The sequence below is a fragment of the Drosophila hydei genome, unplaced genomic scaffold (genome assembly GCF_003285905.1).
Source record: "Drosophila hydei strain 15085-1641.00,03,60 unplaced genomic scaffold, DhydRS2 tig00008145-arrow-arrow-pilon, whole genome shotgun sequence".
NCBI lineage: Eukaryota > Metazoa > Arthropoda > Insecta > Diptera > Drosophilidae > Drosophila > Drosophila hydei.
This window is the reverse complement of record NW_022045850.1, coordinates 173,415-199,422: the sequence shown is the minus strand read 5'-3', so window position 1 is coordinate 199,422 and position 26,008 is coordinate 173,415. Positions and strand designations below refer to the sequence as shown.

At 33.0% G+C, this 26,008-nt stretch overlaps 3 protein-coding genes across 12 annotated transcripts; 2 read left to right on the top strand and 1 right to left on the bottom strand.

Annotated features, from left to right (window-relative positions):
- The first annotated feature begins 116 nt into the window (after window positions 1-116).
- On the top strand, window positions 117-7,861 carry LOC111595883 (F-actin-monooxygenase MICAL3). Of its 3 annotated transcripts, XM_023309811.2 has the most exons (13): window positions 117-255; window positions 857-880; window positions 1,938-2,282; window positions 3,865-3,957; window positions 4,100-4,245; window positions 4,720-4,776; window positions 4,842-4,951; window positions 5,604-6,248; window positions 6,370-6,509; window positions 6,565-7,065; window positions 7,477-7,622; window positions 7,681-7,762; window positions 7,829-7,861. In XM_023309811.2, exons 3-13 carry the CDS (start codon window positions 1,938-1,940, stop codon window positions 7,829-7,831), a joined length of 2,268 nt encoding a protein of 755 aa, XP_023165579.2. In that variant the 5' UTR covers window positions 117-255; window positions 857-880; the 3' UTR covers window positions 7,832-7,861. The 3 variants fall into 3 exon arrangements, with proteins under 3 accessions (XP_023165579.2, XP_023165580.2, XP_023165578.2); XM_023309812.2 differs by lacking the exon at window positions 857-880 and having other exon boundaries at window positions 3,865-3,915; XM_023309810.2 differs by lacking the exon at window positions 857-880.
- Window positions 7,862-8,097: 236 nt separating this feature from the next.
- Window positions 8,098-11,148, bottom strand: LOC111595882 (phosphatidylinositol 5-phosphate 4-kinase type-2 beta). Of its 2 annotated transcripts, none has more exons than XM_023309808.1 (10): window positions 10,972-11,148; window positions 10,380-10,540; window positions 10,201-10,298; window positions 9,883-10,132; window positions 9,682-9,812; window positions 9,450-9,618; window positions 8,620-8,771; window positions 8,449-8,543; window positions 8,313-8,377; window positions 8,098-8,247 (listed from the first exon to the last, which is right to left on the bottom strand). In XM_023309808.1, the coding sequence occupies exons 2-10, from the start codon at window positions 10,515-10,517 to the stop codon at window positions 8,131-8,133; spliced, it is 1,215 nt and encodes a 404-aa protein (XP_023165576.1). In that variant the 5' UTR covers window positions 10,518-10,540; window positions 10,972-11,148; the 3' UTR covers window positions 8,098-8,130. The 2 variants fall into 2 exon arrangements, with proteins under 2 accessions (XP_023165576.1, XP_023165577.1); XM_023309809.2 differs by lacking the exon at window positions 10,972-11,148 and adding an exon at window positions 10,690-10,858.
- A 520-nt stretch (window positions 11,149-11,668) lies between these two features.
- Window positions 11,669-25,968, top strand: LOC111595890 (microphthalmia-associated transcription factor). 7 transcript variants are annotated; one of them, XM_023309821.2, is made up of 10 exons: window positions 13,497-13,983; window positions 14,097-14,484; window positions 15,044-15,163; window positions 15,227-15,646; window positions 21,359-21,379; window positions 24,388-24,535; window positions 24,601-24,842; window positions 24,917-25,087; window positions 25,174-25,372; window positions 25,436-25,968. In XM_023309821.2, the coding sequence occupies exons 1-10, from the start codon at window positions 13,562-13,564 to the stop codon at window positions 25,735-25,737; spliced, it is 2,433 nt and encodes an 810-aa protein (XP_023165589.2). In that variant the 5' UTR covers window positions 13,497-13,561; the 3' UTR covers window positions 25,738-25,968. The 7 variants fall into 7 exon arrangements, with proteins under 7 accessions (XP_023165591.1, XP_023165589.2, XP_023165587.2 ...); XM_023309822.2 differs by having other exon boundaries at window positions 13,502-13,983; window positions 15,227-15,404; window positions 15,516-15,646; window positions 25,174-25,968; XM_023309823.2 differs by lacking the exon at window positions 13,497-13,983 and adding an exon at window positions 11,669-12,048 and having other exon boundaries at window positions 25,174-25,967.
- Window positions 25,969-26,008: the final 40 nt, after the last annotated feature.

Here is a 26,008-nt window from a genome sequence, read left to right as displayed (position 1 = left end):
TATATATATATATATATATATATATATATATATATACTATATCTATATAAGTATTTATATAGAGCAGTGGCAAAGCTTTAAAAATACGCTCTGTGCTACCATTGAATTCTGCGTTCATCATTTTGAAAATCTGATGCGTCAGTCTTTTGTGGAATTTGCAAGAAGAAAGTTTGGATCAGCAAAAAAGTTAAATATAAAGAACTTAAATTTTATTATAGAAGGAAGAGTTCCTTAGATTTCGAAACTTCAACTAAGGTTAGCCAATCGTGCATATACATATATTCGAATAAATGCAATATAGATCATTTTAAGTTATACAACAATTCCAATAATATAAACATACTAAATGTGTACAAGTATAGATAACATTTTTCTATAATACTTAAGATATACAGCCCAAAAATTGACTTTAACTTATGTAAACAAATTATATTTTTATAATGCTTTGGGAGCTAAAAAACCACCCGTTATAAACTTTTTATTCTGCAAAAGTGATAAACCATGTTAAAATTGCATCGTGTTTTTTTTTTTGAGCGGATGCATCTGTCGTTCTACTAGCACACTAAATCTCAATCACACCTTTGTCTAGCCCTCTCTCTCTATCTTTCTGCATTATTATCTGCGGTATTCGGACACAAGTGTATACCATTAATGTAGCCACACACGTGTGTATGTACATATTGTGTGTCCAAATTCCGGACGAAATCGTATTTTTATATAGGCACAAGTGTGTATACACACAAGCACACACGGACAGATTTTTATATACATATTTAAAAGTGCATTTAGGTCTCAGGTAAACATAGATATTCACACAAATATAATATGTAAATAATATTCGCTTGTTTATTTTCAGAAATATCTCGTCTGTTCTGAATAGGTATTTATATGTATAGTAAAATTTGATTTAGTTCACAACATAATCCTTTTCTGTTTACATGCACATATTGTAAATTAACTCTTTCACGAAATGTCTTTGTACAATGTCCGTTTTGATGTCCGTCCATATATCACTCTGTCCGAATGAACCCAATTATTTCCGCCACTATTGAGGCTACACACTAGAATTTTGAACATAAGCTCATTTGTACAATGCCCGCAAAATATGTGGCTTATATATTTCTTCAAATTTGGCAGTTAAGTCAATGCAAGCTCCCCCTTAAGATGTATCGAGTAGTATTATTCTGTCGACGTAACCCGACTGCAACATTCTTATTTCTTATACCCCGAACCTATAGAAAATATAATTTTAGTATGTAATGGTTTGGGGCCAATGTTTGAATATAGAGAGCCACAATTGGATTGGCAGACTGACCCCATAAAGTATATATATATATATATATATATATATATATATTTATATGTATATATAATTATATATGATCGGGTTGACGAATCGACCAATGAATGAACAGTTAAAATTAAATTTCACACATGCATCTTTATTGTATGAACCGATTAAAAATGGGAAAATATATTATATAAAATGGAAATATATATTCTTTTAAGTTTTGCATTAGTTTTAAGCCATACAACTACTACTACAGACAACAAAATAATTAATATGTGTTATAATATTCTAATGATTGCACATATGATGAATATTGCCGATATTGGAGATTTCTTAATATAGTTACTTCTATGTATAATACAGGCTATTAAGTAAATATGTACATATGTGCACATGGTATCTTGGGACGACTTACTGAGTCAAAGTATAAATATTTATATATATATATATATATATATATATATATATATATATATAAGTCCTACATTTCTTACAACGTAATTTCTTTATATCGCGAATGTTGTACAATAGACAAATCGTAATTACTCTCTTTAAGTCTTTAAATTTGTTGTTCTTGAAATAGATTTATAGAAACCTTGTTTCCAGAGTTTTTAAATTACGCTGATATTTTGAATATTATATATAGATGAAGACTGTTATTAACGCCGAGGAAGAGCATTTGGTTTCAAAGTCAGTAAAAACAAGAACAGCAACAGCAACAGCAACAGCAACATCAAGGAAAACGAAAACTAATTCGAAAATGGAGACACTAGTGGATACGAAAGTCTTGGATTTGGAATCGACAACAAATTTAATTTTAGAGAACGTTTCGGAAGGCGACGCATCCGCCAAACCAAAATCGCCAAATTCGCCAAATAGCGATAAATTATCAGTTAATAATGCAAATGATTCAAATGTTACAGTTGAAAAAAAAAAATCAAAGTCGAAAAAATCGAAGAAATGCGTACACGATAATCAAAATATATCTGTGGTAAGTTCAAATTGATCGGAATAAAACGGTGAAACCCCAATTAATATATTAATATATATATATATATATATATATATATATATATATATATATATATATATATATATATATATTTCTTTTTTAATTGTATACGCATAAATATTTATTTATAATTTTTGTCATATATTTATTATTATATTATATATATATATATATATATATATATATATATATATATATATATATATATATATATATATATATATATCTCGTATCTGGCTGCATATATATATATATATATATATATATATATATATATATCTCGTATCTGGCTGCACTTTATATACTTAAAACTTTTATAGTTTCACCTAAAGCCTACACGGATTAAGCTAACATAAAAAATAGCCTTAGCCGTTTCCATGAAATCGCATCAAATTATTATCGAGCTGAAGATTTTTAAACCTATATGTGTTATTTGTACAATTTAAGGTTTTCTTATATTCTGGATACAGGCTTCAATTGGAGTATATGAATGAAATTATTCAAAAAGCTGCATATTCAATAAACTATGTAGTTCATATGTTAACACATTCATGTAAATCCGTTAAGTAACATTAAAGCTATTGAAGAAAGAGGGTAATTCGCAAAATCGGGTGGCACTTAGAAAAAGCGCACGCATTTGCTATAAGCATGTGCACACACACATGAAAAGGCGTGCATTCTTTATCAAATTCTATTTATAGCATAGCAATTGTGATTGAATTGCTGGCGCTTTCGTTTTGAATTTGTCAGTTCGCCAACATATCGTACATAAAGTGTGAAGTGGCCCGATGTATTTTTTCGTATATTTTTCCTTGAACCCTGATCCTGATCCCATGGGCAATCAGGGTATAATGCTTTTGTGCAAGTGTATGTAACAGGGAAAATAGCACGTGGTAGACCCCAAAAGTATATGTATTCTTGATCAGGATGACAAGCCGAGTCGATTGAGCCCTGTTTGTCTATTCATATGTGTGAACTAAAGACTTGATTTTTGTAGGTCCATGTATAGTAGGCGCATATCAAGTAAAACATAAGTTATTAAACACAACGTTCGGTCAATTTGCAAAGCACATATCAAGCATCACCAATCGTACGCATTTTTCATATACATTCAAATGCCTGCATTCTGTTTTATTATACAAATCGAAATAGCGATTGCATCGTGCTTGAATTTTCAGCTGCTACCTAAGTTGAGATTTGCAATTCTTTGCTCAAGCAGTGGCTTTGATGGTAGAGGAGAAGAAATAATCTATGGATTCGAGCCTGGCGGCAAAGGGAAATTTTTTTTATTTTTAAATTATGAAGCGGCAGTGTTGGTAGTCTTGATGAGCATTGCGTAGAAAAAGTGGGTTCGAATCTTGGTGTCGTAATGTTGGTTTTTTTAATACTCGATACAAACTATGGAATATATTAAAAATAATATTGGACTGGGATCAGGATGTCTCCTAGTCGGGCACCCCGACTAGAGATTTTTTACTTGTTTAAGTACTTTTAAGTATTTTTACAGAATATCTATACTGATAATTCCCAATTCAAATTATACTTTTTAAATATTTTATAGAAAAGCAGTTTCAACAAATTTGATGCCCTTCAAAAGCGAAACCTTATCCATGTACGTTCAAGTGATTCAAGTAAAGCTCAACAAATCTTCAGTGTAAGCAAATCATTTATTAATCCAAACATTTTACTGAACCATGATTAAAATTTAATCAATTCACACGCGCTTAAACGGGCAGAATTAAATATATATATAAATATATTGCCTATTAATGTTAAATATTATGTTTTGTCTTTAGAACCTGCAAGATGAGCAGCAAACCAATTGCAAACTTTGCTCAAAACCGGTCTATAAAATGGAAGAAGTCATTGTTCAGTTCAAATCTGACAAAGCTATCTACCATAAATCCTGCTTGCGATGCAAAGGCTGCTCCAAACAATTAAAGTACGTACCTGAAACCGGCTATGTGTTATCTTAATATAAACAAGTAACTCATAAGCTAAATTCGTCAAAACAATCATTGGAACACATAGTTTATAGGTCCATTAAGATTCACTATTAAATAGAAGATTCACTTAGCAATCTCTGGTCAAAGACGATGAAAACATTAAGTTTAGAGTCTCTAGATTTGTAGCGATTCAATCAATCAACGCTTAAAAATAAAGGCAAAGATCGAATATTATCGATAAAACGGCCGGACACACAGCCAGACGGATAGACGAAGATAGCCAAGTGGACTTAGGAATCGGTTAACCTTCTTTCTGAATGTTACAAACATTTTCTCGAAACCTTTATATTCTGAATTCAGATTTTCAATCCGATAAGGGTGTACAACATTCATTTTGTGTGTCAGTAGGAGCAAAAAACATATATTTGCCTCAACAATTGCAATTTTTATTTACATACTCACCTCCTTAGGTTCGACAATTACCAGAGTCACGAAGGTGATCTCTACTGCAATGTACATTTTAAGTTGTAAGTACTTACCAGATGCTCTTTTATTTATATGTATATGCAAAACTCATACTCATATTCTTCAGACTCTTTGCTCCCAAGGTCGTTGAACAGGCCGAAGAGCCGAAGCAACGCAAAACGGAGCTTATTATACGTGAGAGCCAACCAGTTGAGCTACCTCCGGATGTAGTTCGTGGTAAGTTAAGCAGATGTAACTATTTTTATACTTGTTAAAGCTTCTGTTCGTGAAGGAATGCAAATCATTTGTTGTTTACTATGGGAAATTAATTTTAACTTTTTTATAAATGAAATAATGACACTCAGATGTAAGCATTGGTCAAAGCACAATAATTACGTTTTTGCTGTACTTTGGTAGGAACGGAGGAGGTATACAAAGACCGAAATTGTCGAAATCTAGGTATTCATCATCTAGGTATCCTAAGATCCAAAGTAACATGATCGATAACAAAGAAATGGGATAAGGAATCGAAGAAAATTACAAATTCAGTGCAAATTCACAGTCTATACAGAAGTATACATTTAAAATATCAAGTCAGTAGCTTTTGTAGTCAACACATGTGGAGCCGATGAGTAGATAGACTCACCTCACCATTCCGTATAGATCAAGGATATATATATACTTCATTGAATATAAACTATTAATATCTCAGCGAAACCCCTATAAGAGTAGTAGTAGGTTTTTTAAAAAATTAAATTTAAAGAATATCGATATGACATTAAAAGTATTTGCCAGCCAGCAGGCTCAGCCATTCAATCGGATTAATCGGTCATTAGAAAAAATGTGGAACTCCCATGTTATTAATTTTTTATTTATTTATGCATGCAAGCATCGGATAAGCCAGACCTAGGACTTGATGAACTTCATCAATTGAACGTTCGTTCAAGATTTGAACTATTTGAGAATGTGGAACAAAATAAGCTTAAAGAGGAACAGTTGCTATTGGAGCAACGTCCAGTGATTAAGCGCACCAAGTCCGTTCTAACGAAGTATCGACCAAATGATGTCGATTATGAAAATAGAGCATTGAACGAGAACGATGATGAGCCAGGTGAAGAAGATGAGGATGCTGACTTGATACGCTCGAAAAAAAACACTCAAAAGGAGCGGCCTGTAGGTCTTGGCGATGCCATGATCGATATTAAGACTAGATTCGAAAAGGGCAGCATGCAGTCTAAAGAAGAACGCCGCGAAGAACGAAAACAAGAAATCCAAAATATACGCTCTAGACTCTTCATGGGCAAGCAGGCCAAAATCAAGGAAATGTATCAACAGGCAGTCGCAGAATCCGAGCAGGCTATCACATCTATCGGCAAACAGCCGGATGTTGAAATTGGCGGAGCAGCTCGTTCCATTAAGGAGCGTTTCGAAAAAGGACAAATGTTCAACGACAAGGACAATGAGTCTAGAGCATTGAATGGCTATAACGGCCATGGGACAGGGCTGTCGGAGGATGCGGATGTCTTTGAATCTGGTAAGAGTAGAATGAAGATGTTGACAAAGACAATAAAAGATAAATAAAATAGGACCAACTAAATATTATAACATAGGAAATGTATATCACATAGAATATATATCTATATATTTCATTTAAGCTATAAGTAAAAAGTCGCGCAGCATCTTTATAGAGTTAGATGCAAACATGGCATCAAATACGAATGTCAAATGTGATTTTCAAAGAAGTCCGTCTATCTCTCTGAACAAATGTTCGAGTCAAAGTCATCTGCTTTCCGATGTAAGTATGAATGCGTTTAATTATTAATTATATACGTATATTTACATATATATAGAGCTCCGCCATGGATGTGATAAAATGTGACACAAAAGCGGAGGATATCAAAGTCGCCACAGCCGAGCTAAGTCAAAAGTTTAAATTTTTCGAAACGTATCGTCCAAAAGATGGAGACAAGCGTCAATTCCGTATTACGCCGCCTCGTGAAGGTGTTGTTAAAATGCCATCACCCGATTCCGAATCTGATATTGAGTTGGTTAAACAGAACTTTCACGATAATGTGCTCCAGAAAACGCAGACCACGTCAACAATGTTGAATAAGTTTCGTGAAATGGAGCAGAACAAATCGTTGAATGCTACCTGCAACAGCCCCAGACCTCTTAAATGTTTCACGCCTCCACCAGCGGGAGATAGACGGAACTTTTATGATAAATCAAATAGCGAAGAGGAGGAGGACGACGATGACGACGATGAGGAGAATGATTCCGATTATGATGACGAAATCGATAAAGAAATTGTAAACTTAAATTCAGATAATGGAGATGAAGCGCTCAGAGAGGTAAGGAGATCTTTAAAAATACTTGTTACCGGTTGAAAAACAACTACAATTATTGCACAATGGCTGCAGTTAATTTAAACCTAACGATCGTTGCACTAAAAATATTAGAGATAGTTTCTTTTAATTCGCTAAACATCAAAAAAGTATATATAAAAAACGTTTGATAGATGATAGATGATCTGTAAACAAAACAAATGTAAAGCAAATTTTTTTTTATATGTATTCGAAGTTTTTTTATAGTCACACACATTAATGGAGATTACCAGCTTTAAAATTGTTGAAGATATAACTTTGCTCTTTTGGACATGACATTTTTAATCCAAGGATCGTATGCTAATATATATTGTATTCTTAAAAACTTCTAACTTCAATTTTCAAATACACAAATAATAATTAATTATATTCATCAAGGCACAGAACGCAGCTCGGGCTAAGCAACTGCGCGCCAAATTCGAAAAATGGCAGGCAAACGAGATCAAGCGTGACATAATGCAGGGCTATGTGGATATCTATTCAGAACAAGTCTCTGATGATTCAACAATAGAAAGCGCAAAGGCGTAAGATTCAATTATCACTTATCAAAATCATTTAAATTGGCACTTCAAACAATTACAGAATACGCGAGCGTTTTGAAAATATGAAAAACGTTGAATGCAAGTCAACTGTTCGACCCCGGCATCAAGTTAATCGTTTTGTAGTAAGTATCACCTAATAGATTTGGCTTTACATATTGATAACATTTCAATTTCCATTTAAATTTTAGTAATGTTTTTTTTGGCAACTGGAAGCACATAAATATTTGGAATTTAATAAAATAACCTATATTATATTCATACATTTAATTATAGCAATAATAGAAGTAAATATCTTTTATGGAAAAAGCATAACACCGTTTTTTTTTCATAAAAGATACTTTAACGTATTCTAAACTATTTCAGAACATATAAACTTATTCATAAGCTCAATATTGAATGGCAGAGAATCAAAGGGCACATATTCAATAACTATTTTATATGTATACATGGATTTATTTTTAATATATTATGACAAATACAATTAAATATCTTATTCTATAGCTTTATCCATAAATTCCAGGAATCTTTTGGCATATTGTTCAGGATCACAAGTTGATATTCCATCAACATTACTACCATATTTAACTGTTTTCGCCGCTTTCGCGGCCTAAATAAGCATAATAATTAATTTAACTTTATTATATAAGTTTATATAACTATATAGATATATACCTGTTTTTTGACTCCGTATTGCGTTAGAACATCGATAATAGCTATAAAGTAGATTTCTCGTCTCTCTAAAATGAAATGTATATGTTCCTTTATATATTTTTTTCAAATATTTTCAAATTTTTTTTTATAAACTTACCTTCAATACTTGGAATGGCGTAAATGTCAACTTCATAAACAACTTCCTTATATTGTGCTCCTCTCGGGGAATCGGGTGGTGTATTATACGTCCAGCTTTAAATAGTTTGTATGGCCATTTTTTTAAATTTTCTTAACTTTTTTTTTTTAATTTATGTTCTTCATGATTTACCGTTCACCACTATCGCATTCTTCGCTCTCACTGTTTTCGCTGCGTCCTGTTGCTAGTGCGCTATCTCCTTGCAGAGCCTCCTCTTCGGCCCGCACACAATCATGGATGCCAACCAACAAAGAGTAGTCCATTATATGTAACTTGGTTAACAGCTGTTTACAGTAAATATAAATTTTATACAATAATATTGAAATTCCGTTACTATATATTCAATAATAAAAACGACAGAAAATTTATTTTTTTTAATTCTTAGAATAAATAAGTAAGTAAGTAAGTAATGTTGATCAATTCTAAGTTTTATTCAGTAGAGGGTTATTGCTTTGTGGAGATCAGAAATCTATCAGTGATCAGTATCAGTATCAGTATCAAAATTACAGTTAGTCTCTCTATGCAGAAAGCTTGAAAATTGTGGTATTCCTCGATAAAAAATTGATTTAAATTGATATGTTAATCTAATATTATGCTACCAAACGTGTTTCACCTGGATAATTATCCAAAAGATACGGAAAGCTGACAATAATTTGGTTTGCATTGGAAACTATTGACTATTGTTATGCCAGCTGGGAGAATCTCTATGAAAGTATATTTTTAAAGTGCACTTTATCAACTGCAACTGCAATGTACCAACTTTGGCAGACTACTCAAGATAAATCAGATCTAATCCCTCTACTGCTTAGTCAGTATTCCGAACTAGAACTGTTAGTTAAAATTAAATTTAACTGAGGGTATTCAACTTCAAATTCATACATTTTAAATATAGAGCTTCAAGTTAGGTATATATAGATATACACCATTCAAATATATTTAAAATGTATGTAAATGTTTCTTACATCAATGTCATTGTTTAAAGTATCCAACAATTTTTTCTTAGGTTCCTCTCCAATCTCCAATTTGACTTTCTGCTTTATAAAGTCGTTGTCCTTATACGTAGGTAAAAGCTTTTCAAGCTCTTTCTCTGAAGCCTCGCGATCTACAGTACTGCCTTTCAAATCAAATTTTCTACAGAATAACAAATTATTATTAAAGGAGAATTAATAATTATTTCGACACTTCGATTCATACTTATGTATGGTCAACTGAGAACTGAAAACATTTCTCATTACAACAAAATAATACTGGACGCTCTCTACAGTAATCCGGTACATGCCCAAATATTGCGGCAAAAGTGTTTTTCCATGTCTTTCTACAACATACTAAGAAAAAGATTAGAGGAGAATGTGAATTATATGTAATTAAGTTGAATTTAAAAGTATTTTGACTCACTGGATGATAATGTTTGAGGAAAGCATGCATGCGTTCAATTTCCTCAGATGTAAGACTTTTAATTATAAAGAATTTATCGTAGCTCTCATAAAACTGTGCACCCGACTTTCCCGATGAGTCGATGCCCAATGGCTGCGACCTAGTTAAAGATTCGCGATAATCAACATCATCCACTCCAAATCGCTCACGTAAATTGCGAAATACAAGGGGACAGTATTCCTTCACCTTAAAATGTGACGGCATATTTTCTCTAAAAAAATAATAGAGGCAATAATAATTTTGGAGGTGGCATATTTGTTCTCCGACTGTGTTTCTTACTTGTTGAATAAATGGTTGTCGACTTTTATTTTCGAATATGCACGAAAATCGTCTGGCAGCAACATGACAGGTATGTTGACATGACTTAACTCGTTTATCTAGAAATTAGTAATGAAATGAAAGAATATCATTCTACCTACATATGCTTATATATATAGTATATTTGCAACGAAACTTACTGTATGGTTAATGCCCCACATAAATACGCTAAGAATTGGCTCATTAGCACGGAATAGCTTTACTTTTTGATGCTTTACTCTGAAATGCTTCTTCTTTAAAATACGCGGCTGCGATGTTAACGAGATTTTTTTATCCATTTTTCCCACTCGAGTCAGTATGGCTGTATTTATATGTATTGTATATCATATAATTCATTAATAATTACTGCATAAATACTTAGTCGAGTCTAAATGCGTGAATGCGCAAGTACACCTTTTGATACATATACACAAATACAATCATGAATAAAATGCAATTTACGGTACATACACAACGAAATCGTTTAAGAACGGGGCCACTATAACATTTAATATAATTCGAAACTTTTGCCCTACAGACGGATGTATTTAAATTGCGAATATTTTATTTTACACAAATTTTAGGCAAAAAAAATATTTGTGTATGATTGTGTTGCAACGACAAATAAAAACTGCACACATACGCACAAGCCTATATGTATGGATATATGCATATACTAAGTAATCATGTGTGTACTTATGTTTGTATGCATGCATGCATGTATATACACGTTTGCCTGTATGCAACACGTACAAAAACAATTCAAGTTGCTACTGCAATCCTTTTTGGTTTGGATATGGACTTAACGATATATCCAAATCACAATGGCATTAATGTTTATTGTAAATTGCACTTCAAACGAAAAAATATATTAGTTTGTTCTTGCTCAAAAATTTTTATCGGCAGCCACGGTTGAGTTTTGATAAGCATTCAATCGGGAGAATACACACGATACCCACACAAAATTCGATTTATGTATCATGTAAGCTATCGATATTTTATATTATTTTAATTCTTACATTTTATTCGTCCCTGGTGGAGCCATTTCCACAAAACTGTGGAAACTAAAAATACTGCGGCAACTTAAAATACGATATTTTAAGTACTTGTTATCGGATGAAGAATTTTTACATCACTAAGTGATTATCTATTGTAATTAAACATTCAACTTCAAGGAATATCGATGTTTCACAACTTTTTGTAATTGACATTCTTTAGATGCATTCATTTATTAATTTAATTATGAATGTTAAGCTCAGCCACTGGAAATTTAATTTTCGTAAAAATCTATAGAAATAAACTATCATTAAGTCATTTGATCATTATTAATCGATGTTAACTTAAACTTCGTATTGCCTCGACCAATTTAAATTCAACCCTGAAATATTTAAAGTGATTTTTTATATAAAACAAAAATTCAACTCTCAGTGTCTCTTTCTCTCTCCCTCCCTCACGCACACAATGGACAACAGGTTATATTGAGAGTTATATGTCGATCGATTAATGATTACTCTCTTGCGTCTGTCTGGGTTCTATAAGACGCGTGTAAATTTGTGCGAAAATGGGAAAACGTATCCAATTAGACTCATGATAAATGATTTTAATTAAACGATCAACAGTATTTTGTGATCCAATCAGATCTCCTGAAGCTGTTATCGTTCTGTGCCCAGACATGGCGGAATCCGGGATTGACTTGGGCTTTGACTTGGAGTACGACTTAAATCTTAATTTACTTAACGATAACGACTCAAATATGGACTTTTTGCCAAATATGGATAATGTCGAGTTCTATGAATTGAAGTCTACGCGGTCCCTGCGAACAGACGAAATGTAAGTAACAACGCAAGCATGGCTAGCACGACAAACATATCTAAAGTTAAAAGTATAAATTATGAATAAGCACGCTTAAGCACTCAAAACACATATTTATACATATATATATATATATATATATATGTGCACATATACAAGATATACATATATGCATGTATACAATTTGTATTTTTCTACATGATTAGCACTCTTTTCTTTATCTTATCGGGATTTGTACAAACCTACCTACATATGTACGTATGTGTATGCTCACATGCGTACTTCCGTCCGTGTAGCAGTCATATACCTGTGTGTGTGTAAGTATCTGTAATGGAACGTTGTATTTTTCCTTTTAAAAGCCGTATCATTTAAAAGGTTATTTAAATATATATACACATACATACAAATGAATGCCGATTATATATATTTATTATTTATGACGAATATGTGATATTTACCGTTTCCAATTTAAACGAAGAGTTGGTCAATCACAATGGTTCCTTACTCCAAGTTCGATATATGTTCAAAGGAACATAAATACATATTTAGACAATCATACGTACATTATACATGAATGGAACACAATAGGAAAATGATAAATAGTACGGTAAAGAACATTAAACTTCAAAAATGATGTAAAGTACATATATTTATAGGTATCCAAGCGTATTTGCGCGCATCCTCACAATCAAATATGTTTGATGTAGAGGACATTTTGCCCTTGTCATTACTGAATAAAATGTCCCCTTACCACACGTATCACCCCTATCCCTATAAAAAAACATTTTCAAATACTGGTAAGTATCCAACCAAGAAAAAAAAAACAAAAATATTCAATAAACTAAATGAAAAATGTTGAGATTCGAGCTCGTAAGACGTAAGATCCATGATTTAAGAACAATTCAACAGTTCAATTACGTTTTTAGTCGATTTCATTTTCAATAGATTCAGGGTATAAAAACACATATAATAAACCACAGATAACAAGTATAATTTACAACTAAAACTCCAGCTTTTTGAAAAATATATTCCCATATGAAATATTCGAAAATGGCGCTCATATCTTTGCTTTCGAACCGGTTACGTGTGTTTAGATGAACTAAGAGAAATTGAAAGAGCATTTTCAATAAGGCGCAAGTCTTTATAATAGCCAATATAATAGACCAGAGACGCATTTTTACCGTGTGTATAAAAATACATATTGTTTATGTATATATTTGCGCATAAGCACTATATAATACTGGGTATTTTTATACAAACACTGAGAGAAATATATATATATTTCTCTCAGTATATATATATATATATATATATATATTTATATATATATATATAGTCTCGCGTTAAAGAATTCTCTCACTTATTCCGCATTCATATTTAAACAATCGACAAGATCAAGGCCCTTTTAGATGTCGAATTAAAAAAAGAACAGAATATTTTAAATACGAAAATGTTTTCCTATTGGGCTAAAAAAACGTCAAATAAGAGACACAATAAAAATAATAATGGTTCCAGTGGTGTTGTTGATCAAATGATAAATGATGAAATATTGGAGACTAGGCCAATACCTAATGATGATATGAAGGAAACTTTATCGGAGGAACGCTTGTTGGAGTTTCAAGAGTTTTTAAAACGTGTCCAAACGTTGCAAATGTCTCCAAGCCAGTCACAACAACAGCAACAACAAGAACAGATGTCACCATTAGTGGCTGATATTGAGGTTGGTGTGGAGCCAACGACTTTAATGGAACTGGATGAGCTAAATGCTGTTTCAACTAGCCTTCAAAGTAGGGTCAACAATAAGTCGACAACGAACATTCGTGTTACTGTTGGCATCGATAAAGATTTGGAAATGATACTTGAAATGGATCCAAGCATCGTTGATTTGGGTGATATTACCCTTAAAGAAACTACAGATACGCGCGTTTTTGGTCTGCCTCCACTAGCGGGTGGGTAGGTATATGTATATATATATATATATAGTGTACTGCTAAGGTTGACTACATTCTTATTTAAGCTATCTTTTGTATGTATTATTATCATAAAAAACGCTTTCGTTTCTTTAGCCCAACATTTAAAACTGCAATGCCAACATCGCGTACACAATTGAAGCTTCAACTGCAGCGCGAGCAGCAACAGCAGGAACAGCAGCAAATACTAATGCAGCAGCAACAGCAACAGCAGCTGCTACATACGCAGGATCAAACAATGCTTAATGCATTCGGAATGCAAACTGCTGGCTTTCAATATAACACAATTGAAAGCAGTAATCGAACCAGCGACTGTGGTAGTGGCAGCTCTTGCAGCCTGAATCAACATCAGCATTCTCAGCAGCAGCAGCAGCAGTCAATAACTCAGCTTGGCCAAAAGGATAGGCTACCAGCATCTAGTCCTGTTGCGCTTAAAGTACCTTTGCAGAGCATAGGTGTGGATGTGCCACCTCAAGTGCTACAGGTAAAGGCAAATGTTATTCGCTTCTTCACTTGCACAGACGACTCCATAATATTCGTTCATGATATAATATCCAGAGGGAGATTTTTTACACCCCTCCAAACGCAATCTATATATATTTTCTATCTATAAAGAAGATATACTTTTGTTTTAATTTGCAATGCCTCCCATGGAGTATCAAGTTTCTAGGTCCACCTATACAGACTGTCTCGATCTCGCCCGTTCCTGGTGGGCGTAGAGTATACTTCTTTCGTAGATCTGCAGAGAATCATAATAGTCACTCACATCTACAAATAATGCTAGCTTTAAAACTGTGGAAAATACAGTTACCCGAATTGCCACGTCCTAATATGCGTACATTTATCTGCTATATAATTTTCTTAGGTAGTCTCCACGAATATGTATTCAAAATTTAAAAACTCGAGCATCCTAAGTAAAGACATTTCTATTATACAAAAATCTTAACAAATCGTATAGATTTGAATTGTTTTCATGGAAAAAGAAGGAACGAGATGTAGAACTTTAATAATAATAATGTTCAATAATTTTTTCTTATAAACAGGTAAGCACCGTTCTGGAAAATCCTACCAGATATCACGTCATTCAGAAGCAAAAGAATCAAGTAAGACAGTATCTCAGTGAATCGCTCAAGCCATCTGTATGGGAATGCAACAATTTCAAAGTGAGTATTATGAAATATATGAATAAAAATACATTTAATACTTCATAATCTCTATATGAACAGAATAAAACTGCTACTAACTCAGCTTCAACTGGCAATTTACAATGTGCTTCAGAGATGAACAACAGAAATGTTCAGAACGAAAGGTCAAACAGTTTCGGAGGTGGTGATACTGCTTCGAATATTATTGGAAAACACCTAATGCATTCCGAGGACTCATCGCTTTTGTCGCCGTTTGGAGGTAATTGTAGCTCCAGTTTTTTTGGAAACGATTTGGATGGCCAGAATATTGGGGATCAGTCAAAAGGGTTATTTAACAAAACCAACTTAAATCTTAACTCGTCTATGACAGGACGAACGTCTGCCATTATTAATACTATGCGTAGCTCCAATTTTTCGGGCGCAGGTACAGCGAGCCCTCTGCAATCAACGTCAGCTCCAATGTCGCCCAGTCTAAGCTCTGTGGCAACAAGTGCATCAGAGGTGAGTTTTATTATTATTATTATTAATATATAGTAATTATTGTTGTATACACTATATATGCCGGTGCACGTCAGAAAAATGAAAAGCACATCTGTATAAATGAAAGTATTAAGATGGACTTTAAAACGCTTCATAAACTACTGAGAATTTGAGCTGAAATTTTAGAAGAAAAAAACTCGAGCATGCCATGTTCAATTTACCTTCCCTGGTATCTTGTAGCTTGAGTTAAATTTAGGAAATACCCGATATTGTTGATAAATTTCTCCCTGAACTGAAGTTTACCCGAGCATATCGCTTATAGGTTTCTTATATACCTTGTACCTTGTACTTTGGGCCGAAATTTTTGACATACTCGACATATCTCTTATAAGAAGTCCATTTACTTTGAGGTGAACTTTTTAAAATACTCGAACACGTTGAGTTTTTGTGAGAAATACTCGAGGGTATTGTTGATCAATTTTCCCATGTACATAGTGAAAACTTCTGTTCTTATAAAATTCTACATATTATCTCTATTTTACAATTCTAGCCATATTCTATGTTCCTATCAACCTAGTATTAAAACCCCTAGGATTGTCAGGAAAACCACGAACCTAAAGTGTGCTTTGAGCGCATAGCTAACTTTCATAATTTAAGAGAAAATATTGAAACTCTCATTGGCCACACCCACAAAAAATAGCTTGGTTCTTTCAAGTTATAGAGTTTGGAGAAATGCAGCAAAAAAAGTAAAAGAAAATAACAGTTCTCAGGATTTTTAGCTATTTTAGGGGCGTGCATTTTTGCTTTGACAAGACTACAGACAAAATACAAAATGGTATAACATTGCATTCTTTCCAATCGATAGTTGCATTTAATCGATGTAGCGTTATCATCTCTAGCCACATGTTTCCATCACAAGCAATTTATTTCCAAATTTGAAAGTTTTGCAAACTAAGGTGTCTTCAGAAGTAGACAACAAAATTCTTAGCTCTTTAAAAATTGAGAATACCTTGGCCAATGTTAAATCTCTGGGTTCAACCGCGTTCACACAGAAAGCAATCTATTAGCAGTACACAGACGAATGGATAACCTTCGTGAACAGTGAGATGACTATACCAAATCTAAAATATGACGTTGACAATAGATTTTCGACATATTAATGTATCTGTATGTTGTACCTGCCACGCAAATCAGCTTTTGTCGTTATGCTTTCATTTAGTATTTTTATGGTGATTTTTGTATGGGATTTATTTGCGGTTTTGTGCACGGGAACACTTAATCACAATCATCGGCGAATGTAAATAAATATAATGGAGTTTTTGCATTGCCCTGACGACATGAATCTGTCAATCCAACAGGTTGACTTACATTGAATTTATTGGAAAACGTTTGTGCGCGTATTTCTTTGGATATCGTAGTTTGTTAGTAACAGCAACTAATCGCAAATTTATAAAAATTGTTCGCGTAAGTCTAGTAAATCAAAATTAACGCGCTCAACCTAAAATAATCATGCCGCTATTTATTTAAACTAAATTGGCAAATTAACAAAATGTTGTGGATCCGTTTGTACGGATATGAATTAAGGATATTTTTAGAAGGTGAAATGTATTAAGCCATGACTAACTGATTAACGGCAATAAATGCATTACCTAAGCATCCCAAAAGAGCCAAAATTGATAACAAATCATTTAGACCTTAATGATAGTAGCGAAGCCGAAATTTCATAAGCGTTACGGCCACACACCATAATAACCAGTTGGAAAGAGCGAGGTCTAATGCACGTGCTACCTTGGATATCGGCCGCCAGTCTGTCGGAGAGGCGCAGCAAACGTTACTTGGCGACACCGGTTTCTCATAGAATTGGCCGTAGGCCGGTATCGCCTATGTTCAGGACGAAAAGGGAAATAGTGAGCGAAAACGGGGTTGAGAGAACAAGGCGACGATTCAAAATGCCGGTACTCAGCGTTATAACTCGCAGACATACCAAGGTATGGTTGTTTTTATCACTTTGAACAAATCTGAGTAACAGTAAATGAAACTTTAAGTTAAATGTAACTTGAGTACTTAGTAAAAAACAGAAATTGCAAAGGGTAAAGGAGAAAAGGAAAAAGAGACGCAGAGATGGAGACGCTGACTGCAAATTGGCGGCTGAGAAAAAATCTCTTACATACACTAATACGTATACACAAACATATACACACATCTTTGGCCTCGTTTGACACTAATATTAATTCAAGTTTAATTTGAGAAAACATTTATTCTATTAAAGTGTTTAACTTTGGTTATGTATATGCGTCTACACATGTGTAAATGGCAATGCACGTACATATGTATGTAATTACATACGTGAAAGTATACGTTGGGCATACTAATTATATATATATATTCAATACATTTGTTGGTATATATATATATATATATTATGTATATATATATGTATATACAGTGACATAGTAGCCGATCGTGAAACTTGTTTTAATTTTACGTATTGTTTTTTTGTTATATTTGTATTTTATATATATATATATATATATATATATATATATATATATATATATATATATATATATATATATATATATATATATATATATATATATATATATATGGGTAGTATGTATGTATGGATATACCTACATGTGAGCGAATGTGCGTTTGGTTGGCAGGCAAGCGATTGCGAATATTTACAATTAATTATAATTAACAAATATTTGTACAATGCTAATTGATAATATGCTTACAGTCTTTTATTTGTTTTGCACATTTGCGATGTATATGAATGTATGTGTGTACAATAAATGTCAGTCAAATATTAAATATTATTAACTTAAAAAGAAGAAACAATACAGAACAGCTAATGTAATGTATACATATATATATATATATATATATATATATAAATATATATATATTTATATATATATATATATATATATATATATATGTATATGTGTGTGTATCAGAAATAAGTTAAATAAAAATGTGATAAGTTGTGAATCAAGGCAATATTCGTAGGAAAGAGCTTCAACAGCTTGTTTTAACCATGTAAGGAGCAAACGCATGTACGCATGCAATAGTCACAACGACCGCTTACTATTAAACGGGTAAAGATAAACGGGAAATAATTAATAAATTATTGATATTTATTATTATAATGTACATTATATTATAAATAATACATACTTTGAATTAGAATTGACGTCTATCATATCCTATTAAAACATTTTCGATCAGTAGGGTAGTAGTATTAAAATATGTTAATAATTAATACAAACAAATATAAAGGCAATATGTGATCTTCATTTGTAGTAGTTGTGTGTGTAGAAAGAAATACTGCTGGATTATTACTCTCTCTCGCTCGCGCTCTATCTCTCTTTTGAATTCAGTTCAGAATTTCGTATATGTATATGTATATGTAGGCTTTTCATGCATATGTGATGTGTGTGCGTATGTCTGTATGTATGTGTTAACAAGTTATTTATTTTGTTTGTCTGTGCGTAGACAATAAGATTTTTGTTGCTTAGATAACGTAAACAATTTAAGTTCTCTTTTTTATTATCGCAAATGCCATCGCCATGTATGACAGCGCAACACAACACAACACAACGCAACACAGCACAGCACAGCACGCTCTTTGTCCAGTTGTATGTGTGTGCTTACGCAAGCATGTTTGTATGCATATAGATATTACTGTGAGAAGGAGTAGAATTTATGTCATTGCAAACTAACTGATCTAATTGTGATTGCATGTGTGTATACTGAAATACATATATATCTGTGTATATATATATTGTTGGTAATATTTAGAGCTAAGTATTAATGTAACTCCCTTTTATGGAAAGCTTGTTTTCTTACATTATATAATTAAATCGACTATCACCTATTGGGTTTACAGCGTACCAATAATCTCTTTGTACACCAATAAGTCTTCTCTCGTATTTGAAGTACGTTTTTTTGTGAATTCGATGTGAATGGGATAGTATCCAAAATGCAATATCTAAATTATATATGTATTCATTACAGGACCCTAAACAGTAAATCTCAAGTCGCCAACATTTTCGGAATTCAAGCTAGGCTTCAAAAATTAAATCAATGACTTATTAAAAAACAAAGATTAAGTTGGACTAATCCAGTCCTGCTTAAGAATAAACACTGCTCTGCATTAGATTAGCCCCCCCCCCCCCCCCTTTTTTTGTATTTTGTTTTATGCATATTTTATGCAATTTTCATTTTTGTTGGATTTTGGATACTTGTTTCCAATTTCCTTAAACTCTTCAAGCTTAAGTTCAGTTGGAAATAGGGCCATTATGTGTTTGCCTCGCTATCAACCCAATTGAATATGTAGATCATATGCTGAAAATTTCACTAAAATTCATTAAGTAAAACAGAAGTTACTAACATAACATTTGCCTAATTCGCAAAAGCACATGTCAGCAGCGCCCCACGCATCCATTTTTTGCATTTGGCGGCTGGATTCTCATCTTTTTATTTTTTCATTATTAAATGGCGGCGTTAAATATATGTCGTAATGTCGGTTTTTATTTGTTTTTTTTTTCTTTTCATACATGATGCAAACTATTGAAAGTATTCAAAAACGCTGATGTATTTTCATATAGCATATGCAATATATGAATTATAACAATAGATTGTTTAATAACAAACACCTCAATTATAATGAGTTACATGAAAAAATTGATGAAAAGGGAGTGTCGGTCCCGTTCTACATATATAAGCTCAATCATTCTAATGCACGCATAAATCACGGCTGAAGAATTATTTTTAATGATAATGTCAACTTTATTGAGTGGTTAATGTTGCCTCTAATTGAAGGGAGCTATTCCCTGAATGATTGCGAGTAAGCGACCCCGCTCATTTGAGTTATTTATTTATTATTTTTCATGGTTGAAGTACATTAATTGATTTTTAAGCCTATGTTCGTAATGTTTCGCAACGTATGTATACATATATGTATTTTTATCGATACATATGTACATATGTATTTATACATATATCAATTTAAGTTACTGAACGACGCGTTCCACATTAAAAAAATGTTTATTGTTGCTGTTTCAATGGGCTTAAATAATATGTCACGTATCCCAACAAGCTTGTGCTGATTTAGATTGACTAGCCGATACCCTAACTCTAATAATTAAAAATTATTATCTTCCCTAAAAATACTTTGCAAAAAATAGAAATAGATTAAATTATATCTTACGTACATATCTTATTTATTGAATCTCGTAAGCAAGAAGCTAATATTTTTTTTAATAATATTAATATTAAGGGGAATCCACATTCATGACTTGAGATATTCATATTATATATTATATAATTTGTATATCTATATTGTCTTTAATATAAATAATAGAAAGATTGAAAGATTTCATCGTTTAACTACATATATTCATGTTGTCAATGGATGTATGATTTATTAATTGTTTATTTTGAATTGTTATGAAAGTGGTTAATAATATATTGAATATATTTATATTTAACAAAAAGTCTTCTATGTAAATTTATATAATTATAATTCACAATATTTTTTTCAAAGTATCGATTAAATATAATCGATATCTTTTATCGGTTTCAATAAACATATAGTTCAGATCTGAGCCAATTATTGATTTTCTTATACCAAGGTGCACCGAATCTAATTAAATATAATGTTACATTTTAAATTTCACTGGGTATATAAAAATCACTAAAATATCACTATTAATATGCTTTCAGCTCCCTTCATTTGACAGCGATGTAAGTAATTTCTAAAATTTATTTTAAATTTAATATACATAAATTTTTTAATACTTGAATGAATGTATGGTAATTCAATAATTGCCAATCTTCTTATCCAAAAATGGAAGCTCATAAAATGAGGATGTCGCCAGTTTCTGTCTGACAGCAAGTCGAACTGTGCAAAAACCAATGTACTCTTTTCCCAGGGTGAATTAGAATATGATTTAGTTTAGATAGTGATTATATGAAACATTGTAGCTGTTTTTAGTACAGGAGTCAGCTCAATAACTAACCTGGAGCCCCAGCTCAAAAAGAAGAGATGTACATACTCTAATTTGCCTTTCCCTCAAGAGGCACAAATATTCTCCGCTTTTTATACTGTGATAATTCCATTGAAAATGGTAAATCTGGGTATAATGTTTTTGTGCAAATGTATGTAACAGGCAGAAGGAGGCGGTAGACCCCATAAAGTATATATATTCTTGATCAGGACGACAAGCCGAGTCGATTGAGCCCTGTCCGTCTGTCTGTCCGTAAGTGTGAACGCGTCGATCTCAGCATCTATAAGAGCTAGAAAAATGTTGTTTTTAGGTCCGTGTATAGCTCGCGCATATTAAGTTTGTTTAAAATATTCGACAACTATTCGCATTTAATTGTTATCTAATAAAAACATGATTAAAATGAAGTAAATAAATTATACCTCGAACTTCCCAAGAGCTACAGCCTCCAAATGTTGTATTTAGTTTTATGTATATTTTATGCAATTTTGATTTTTATTGGAGTTTGGATACCGGCTCCTAATTTCCCCAAATTAAAATTTAAGTTCAGTGGGAAACAGGGCCATAATGTGAAGGCGTTTGCACCTCTACCAAGCCAAAAGAATATGTAGATCATATGCCAAAAATTTCAATATAATCCATTAAGTAAAACACAAGTTATTAAACAAAACATTTGGCTAATTTGCAAAGCACATGTCAGCAGCGCCACGCCCACGCATTTTTCCTATGCGTGTGCACTCATGCATTCAAATGCGTGAATTCTTTTCTATTCCACGAATCGAAATTGCGATTGAATGCTGCTTGAATTATCCGCTGCTATTCAACTTCAAATTTGCAACCCCTCCTGCAGGGAGTGCAGTGGCTGCGTTGGTAGAGGCGGCGCTCGTTAGCGTTTAGTCTCGGGTTCAATCCTCGGGCGAAGAGGCATTCTTTATTGATTTATTTTTTTTTTTAATTATGAAGTGGCGGTGTTGGTAGAGTTGGTGCACGTAAAAAGTGGGGGTTCGAAACCTGGTCTTGCAATGTCGATTTTTATGTTTTCTTTTTTTTTGAATACTCGATACAAACTACGGAAAATATTAAAAAACTCAGAGGATTGGGATCAGGGTATCTCCTATTCGGGCACCCCGACTAGAGCTTTCTTACTTGTTTTTAGATTTTTTTAAATTATTTTAAATTATTTACGCAACCAGCTGGTTTTTTTGTTGATCGTGTTTGGAGGGTGGGATATCTGTATAGGTTCCTAACCAGCAGAGCACGACTGCTTAATAATCACTATTACCTAAAAATTTGGTTAAACTAAAATCATATTAAGTTCTACCTTGAAACATATATATTATATATAAACACATTCATTAAATAACAAAATAAAAATAGCAAAAAAATAACAAACAAACATTAAACCGAGTATGATTAACAGACTGAGGAATTCATAGTGAGAGAGAAAGAAAGAGCTATAAGTCTGGGGCTTTAAAGGAAGATCGTAAAGTTGTTCGTTTCGGCTTTCGTTTATGAGGCTTGCTTATGTCCGAATTTGTTAATTATCATAACTGAACTGTTTATACACTGATCCCATTAAAAATGTGCAAATAATAGAATATGTAAATCATTTGCTGAAAACTTCATTAAAATCCATTAAGTAAAACAGAAGTTATTAAGCAAAACGTTTGGCCAATTTGCAAAAGCACATGCGACATATGACACATTTTAAAGGATATTAGCAGTGGGGATCTTTTGATGCTTCTGTTAACGTTATTATTGTATAAAGTATAACAAAATCATACTGAAAATTTGGTCATCGGGATATCGTCATCACAGAAAATTTAATAAATTTGGGTTTAAATAAAATTGTTTAATGCTTATTTAACATATGACACATTTTAAAGGATATTAGTAGTGGGGATCATAGCTCTTTTGATGCTTCTGTTAACGTTATTATTGTATTATATTGTTTTCTGGACTCATATACCTCCAGCCATTCCCAAAATTCGCCAATAATATTTAGGCCGTCATTTTAGGTCTGAATCCACGATTTGACGATATAGCAGTGGGGATTGGGCCATTGTCACGCTGGAAATGCCTGATCATATCCTCAAGTAACTCCTGAAAGGACAGAAAATCGAAGTTAAAGTTAACTTTTGGTTCGTACACACAAGTAGTAGTAGTAGTCTGTCTCACCTGTTAATACCAATGAAGTTTTTTCAACAGCAACAATTCGTAGTTTCCAAGATTATAAAAAAATGTAAAGTGAAACAAGTCAGAATGTTGCAGTCGGTCGGACCCAAATTAATAAAAGTCAAGGTCTAAACGCTACCAGCTCCAATACTTTGAAATATATGTTTCATTTCGATTTGCCACGCGCTCAAGAGGCATATGCTAATAATTTTTGGTGAATCGATAGGATAGGTCAAGAGTAACTTAGTCTTTAAATTTCAGTTGTCTAGCCCTAAAACGAGAAGATAAAGTTTACCCCGATTTTTTCACTATAAATGTTAGATAAACACGAGGAGTATATGCTTCAATTGTCAAGCCTTTAGCACTTTCACTAATATAATATCTATAGACGGGGTACCACTGAGATTATATTCCAAATTTTAAGTCTCTAGCTTCAATAGTGGGGAAATAGCTTGTGTTTATTCGAACATCATAAACCAATATACCTTTCACTTCGAGAATGAGTATAAAACTTATTTCGAATAATTTTACAGATATATTTGTGCAATAACTCCGATATTTCTGTATTTGCAGGCAGAAGATCTCTTTGATGACATACTTCAAAACGATTCCTTTAATTTCGATAAAAATTTTAGTTCAGAGCTTTCTATTAAGCAGGAACCACAAAATTTGACTGATGCGGAAATAAAGGATCGACAGAAGAAGGATAATCATAATATGAGTAAGATGTTCTTTCAAAATAACAATTTTATTATAAACAATATGTTTTTGCTCACTCTTCAACAGTTGAGCGTCGGCGCCGTTTTAACATAAATGATAGAATCAAGGAGCTTGGCACTCTATTGCCAAAAGGCAGTGAAGCGTTCTATGAAGTTGTACGCGACATACGCCCCAATAAGGGGACAATTCTGAAGTCATCTGTGGATTATATCAAATGCTTAAAGCATGAAGTCTCACGCTTAAGACAAAACGAAAGCCGCCAACGCCAAATGGAACTACAGAACAGAAAGCTCATATCTCGCATACGGGTAAGCAAATTTTCATCCACATCTATATACATATATATTGTTATAAAAATTTCAAACCCACTCTCTCATAACAGGAATTGGAATTGCAGGCAAAATCGCATGGTATTTCCCTCTCTGATTACAATCTGACATCAGTATCAGCACCCACGCCTGCCAACTCGTATCTTAAGTGCTCCAGCCCGTCATCTGTTGGCCATAATCGGCATACAGCGACATCCCTAATGGAGGAAGTTATTGAGGCCAAGGTATATATATATATATATATATATTATAGTATCAGATAACCATTTATAATACAAATTCAAAATTTGTTTTTTTCTTTTTTTTACAGCTTCCGTTGATCAACAATGATGCTCCTGGTATTAGTCTCAATCAAATTGATGAGCTCATGGAAGACTGTAAGCATCCGGTCCAGGGAGGTGATCCGATGTTGTCCTCACATAGCAGCCATTCACCAGTTGCAACGCAACTTCAGTGCAATAGAGAGGCTGCCATTTACATTGCCACAACAGCTGGTGTTCATCATATGGGTACTGTAGATATGCAGCGCAGCAGCCGTGGTGATAACAACAGTAACTGCTGTACCCAATCAGATCACTCGCATTCGCATTCTCACAGAAGACAAGGGCATCAGCAATCACATTCACATCAGCATCACAGAGGTCATAATGAACAAAATACGGCATTTGGCATGCTAAACGATTGCGATGGCTCTGGGCATGATCCGCTACTTTCTTCATCGCAGCAATCGCATGGCCTTGTTGATGTTGATGACCATCAGTCGGTGGACCTCTCTGCAGTGATGATAAATGACCATTCATTATCCTCTTTAGTAGATGAATCCCATGGTGAGCCCATGCTTTTGGCACCCGATTCGCTAGATATTGACCTTTGAGAGAATGCAATCGCTATGCATCATTACCAATCATTACCAAGTACAGCAAACGCATCAGCAAAGTTCAAAAATTTCAAGGAGTAGCTTAGTATTATTGCTTGCATTGTAAAATGCTTGACCATATATTGAAATAAGAAGTATTAATGAAAATTTTATTACAGTAAAGCAATTGTTATATATGTCGTAAGTCACAACGCAATCAAACATATGTGTGTACAATGTGTCTAAATATTCAAATTAGATTCGAGATTTGTATTTAACTTTATTTGTA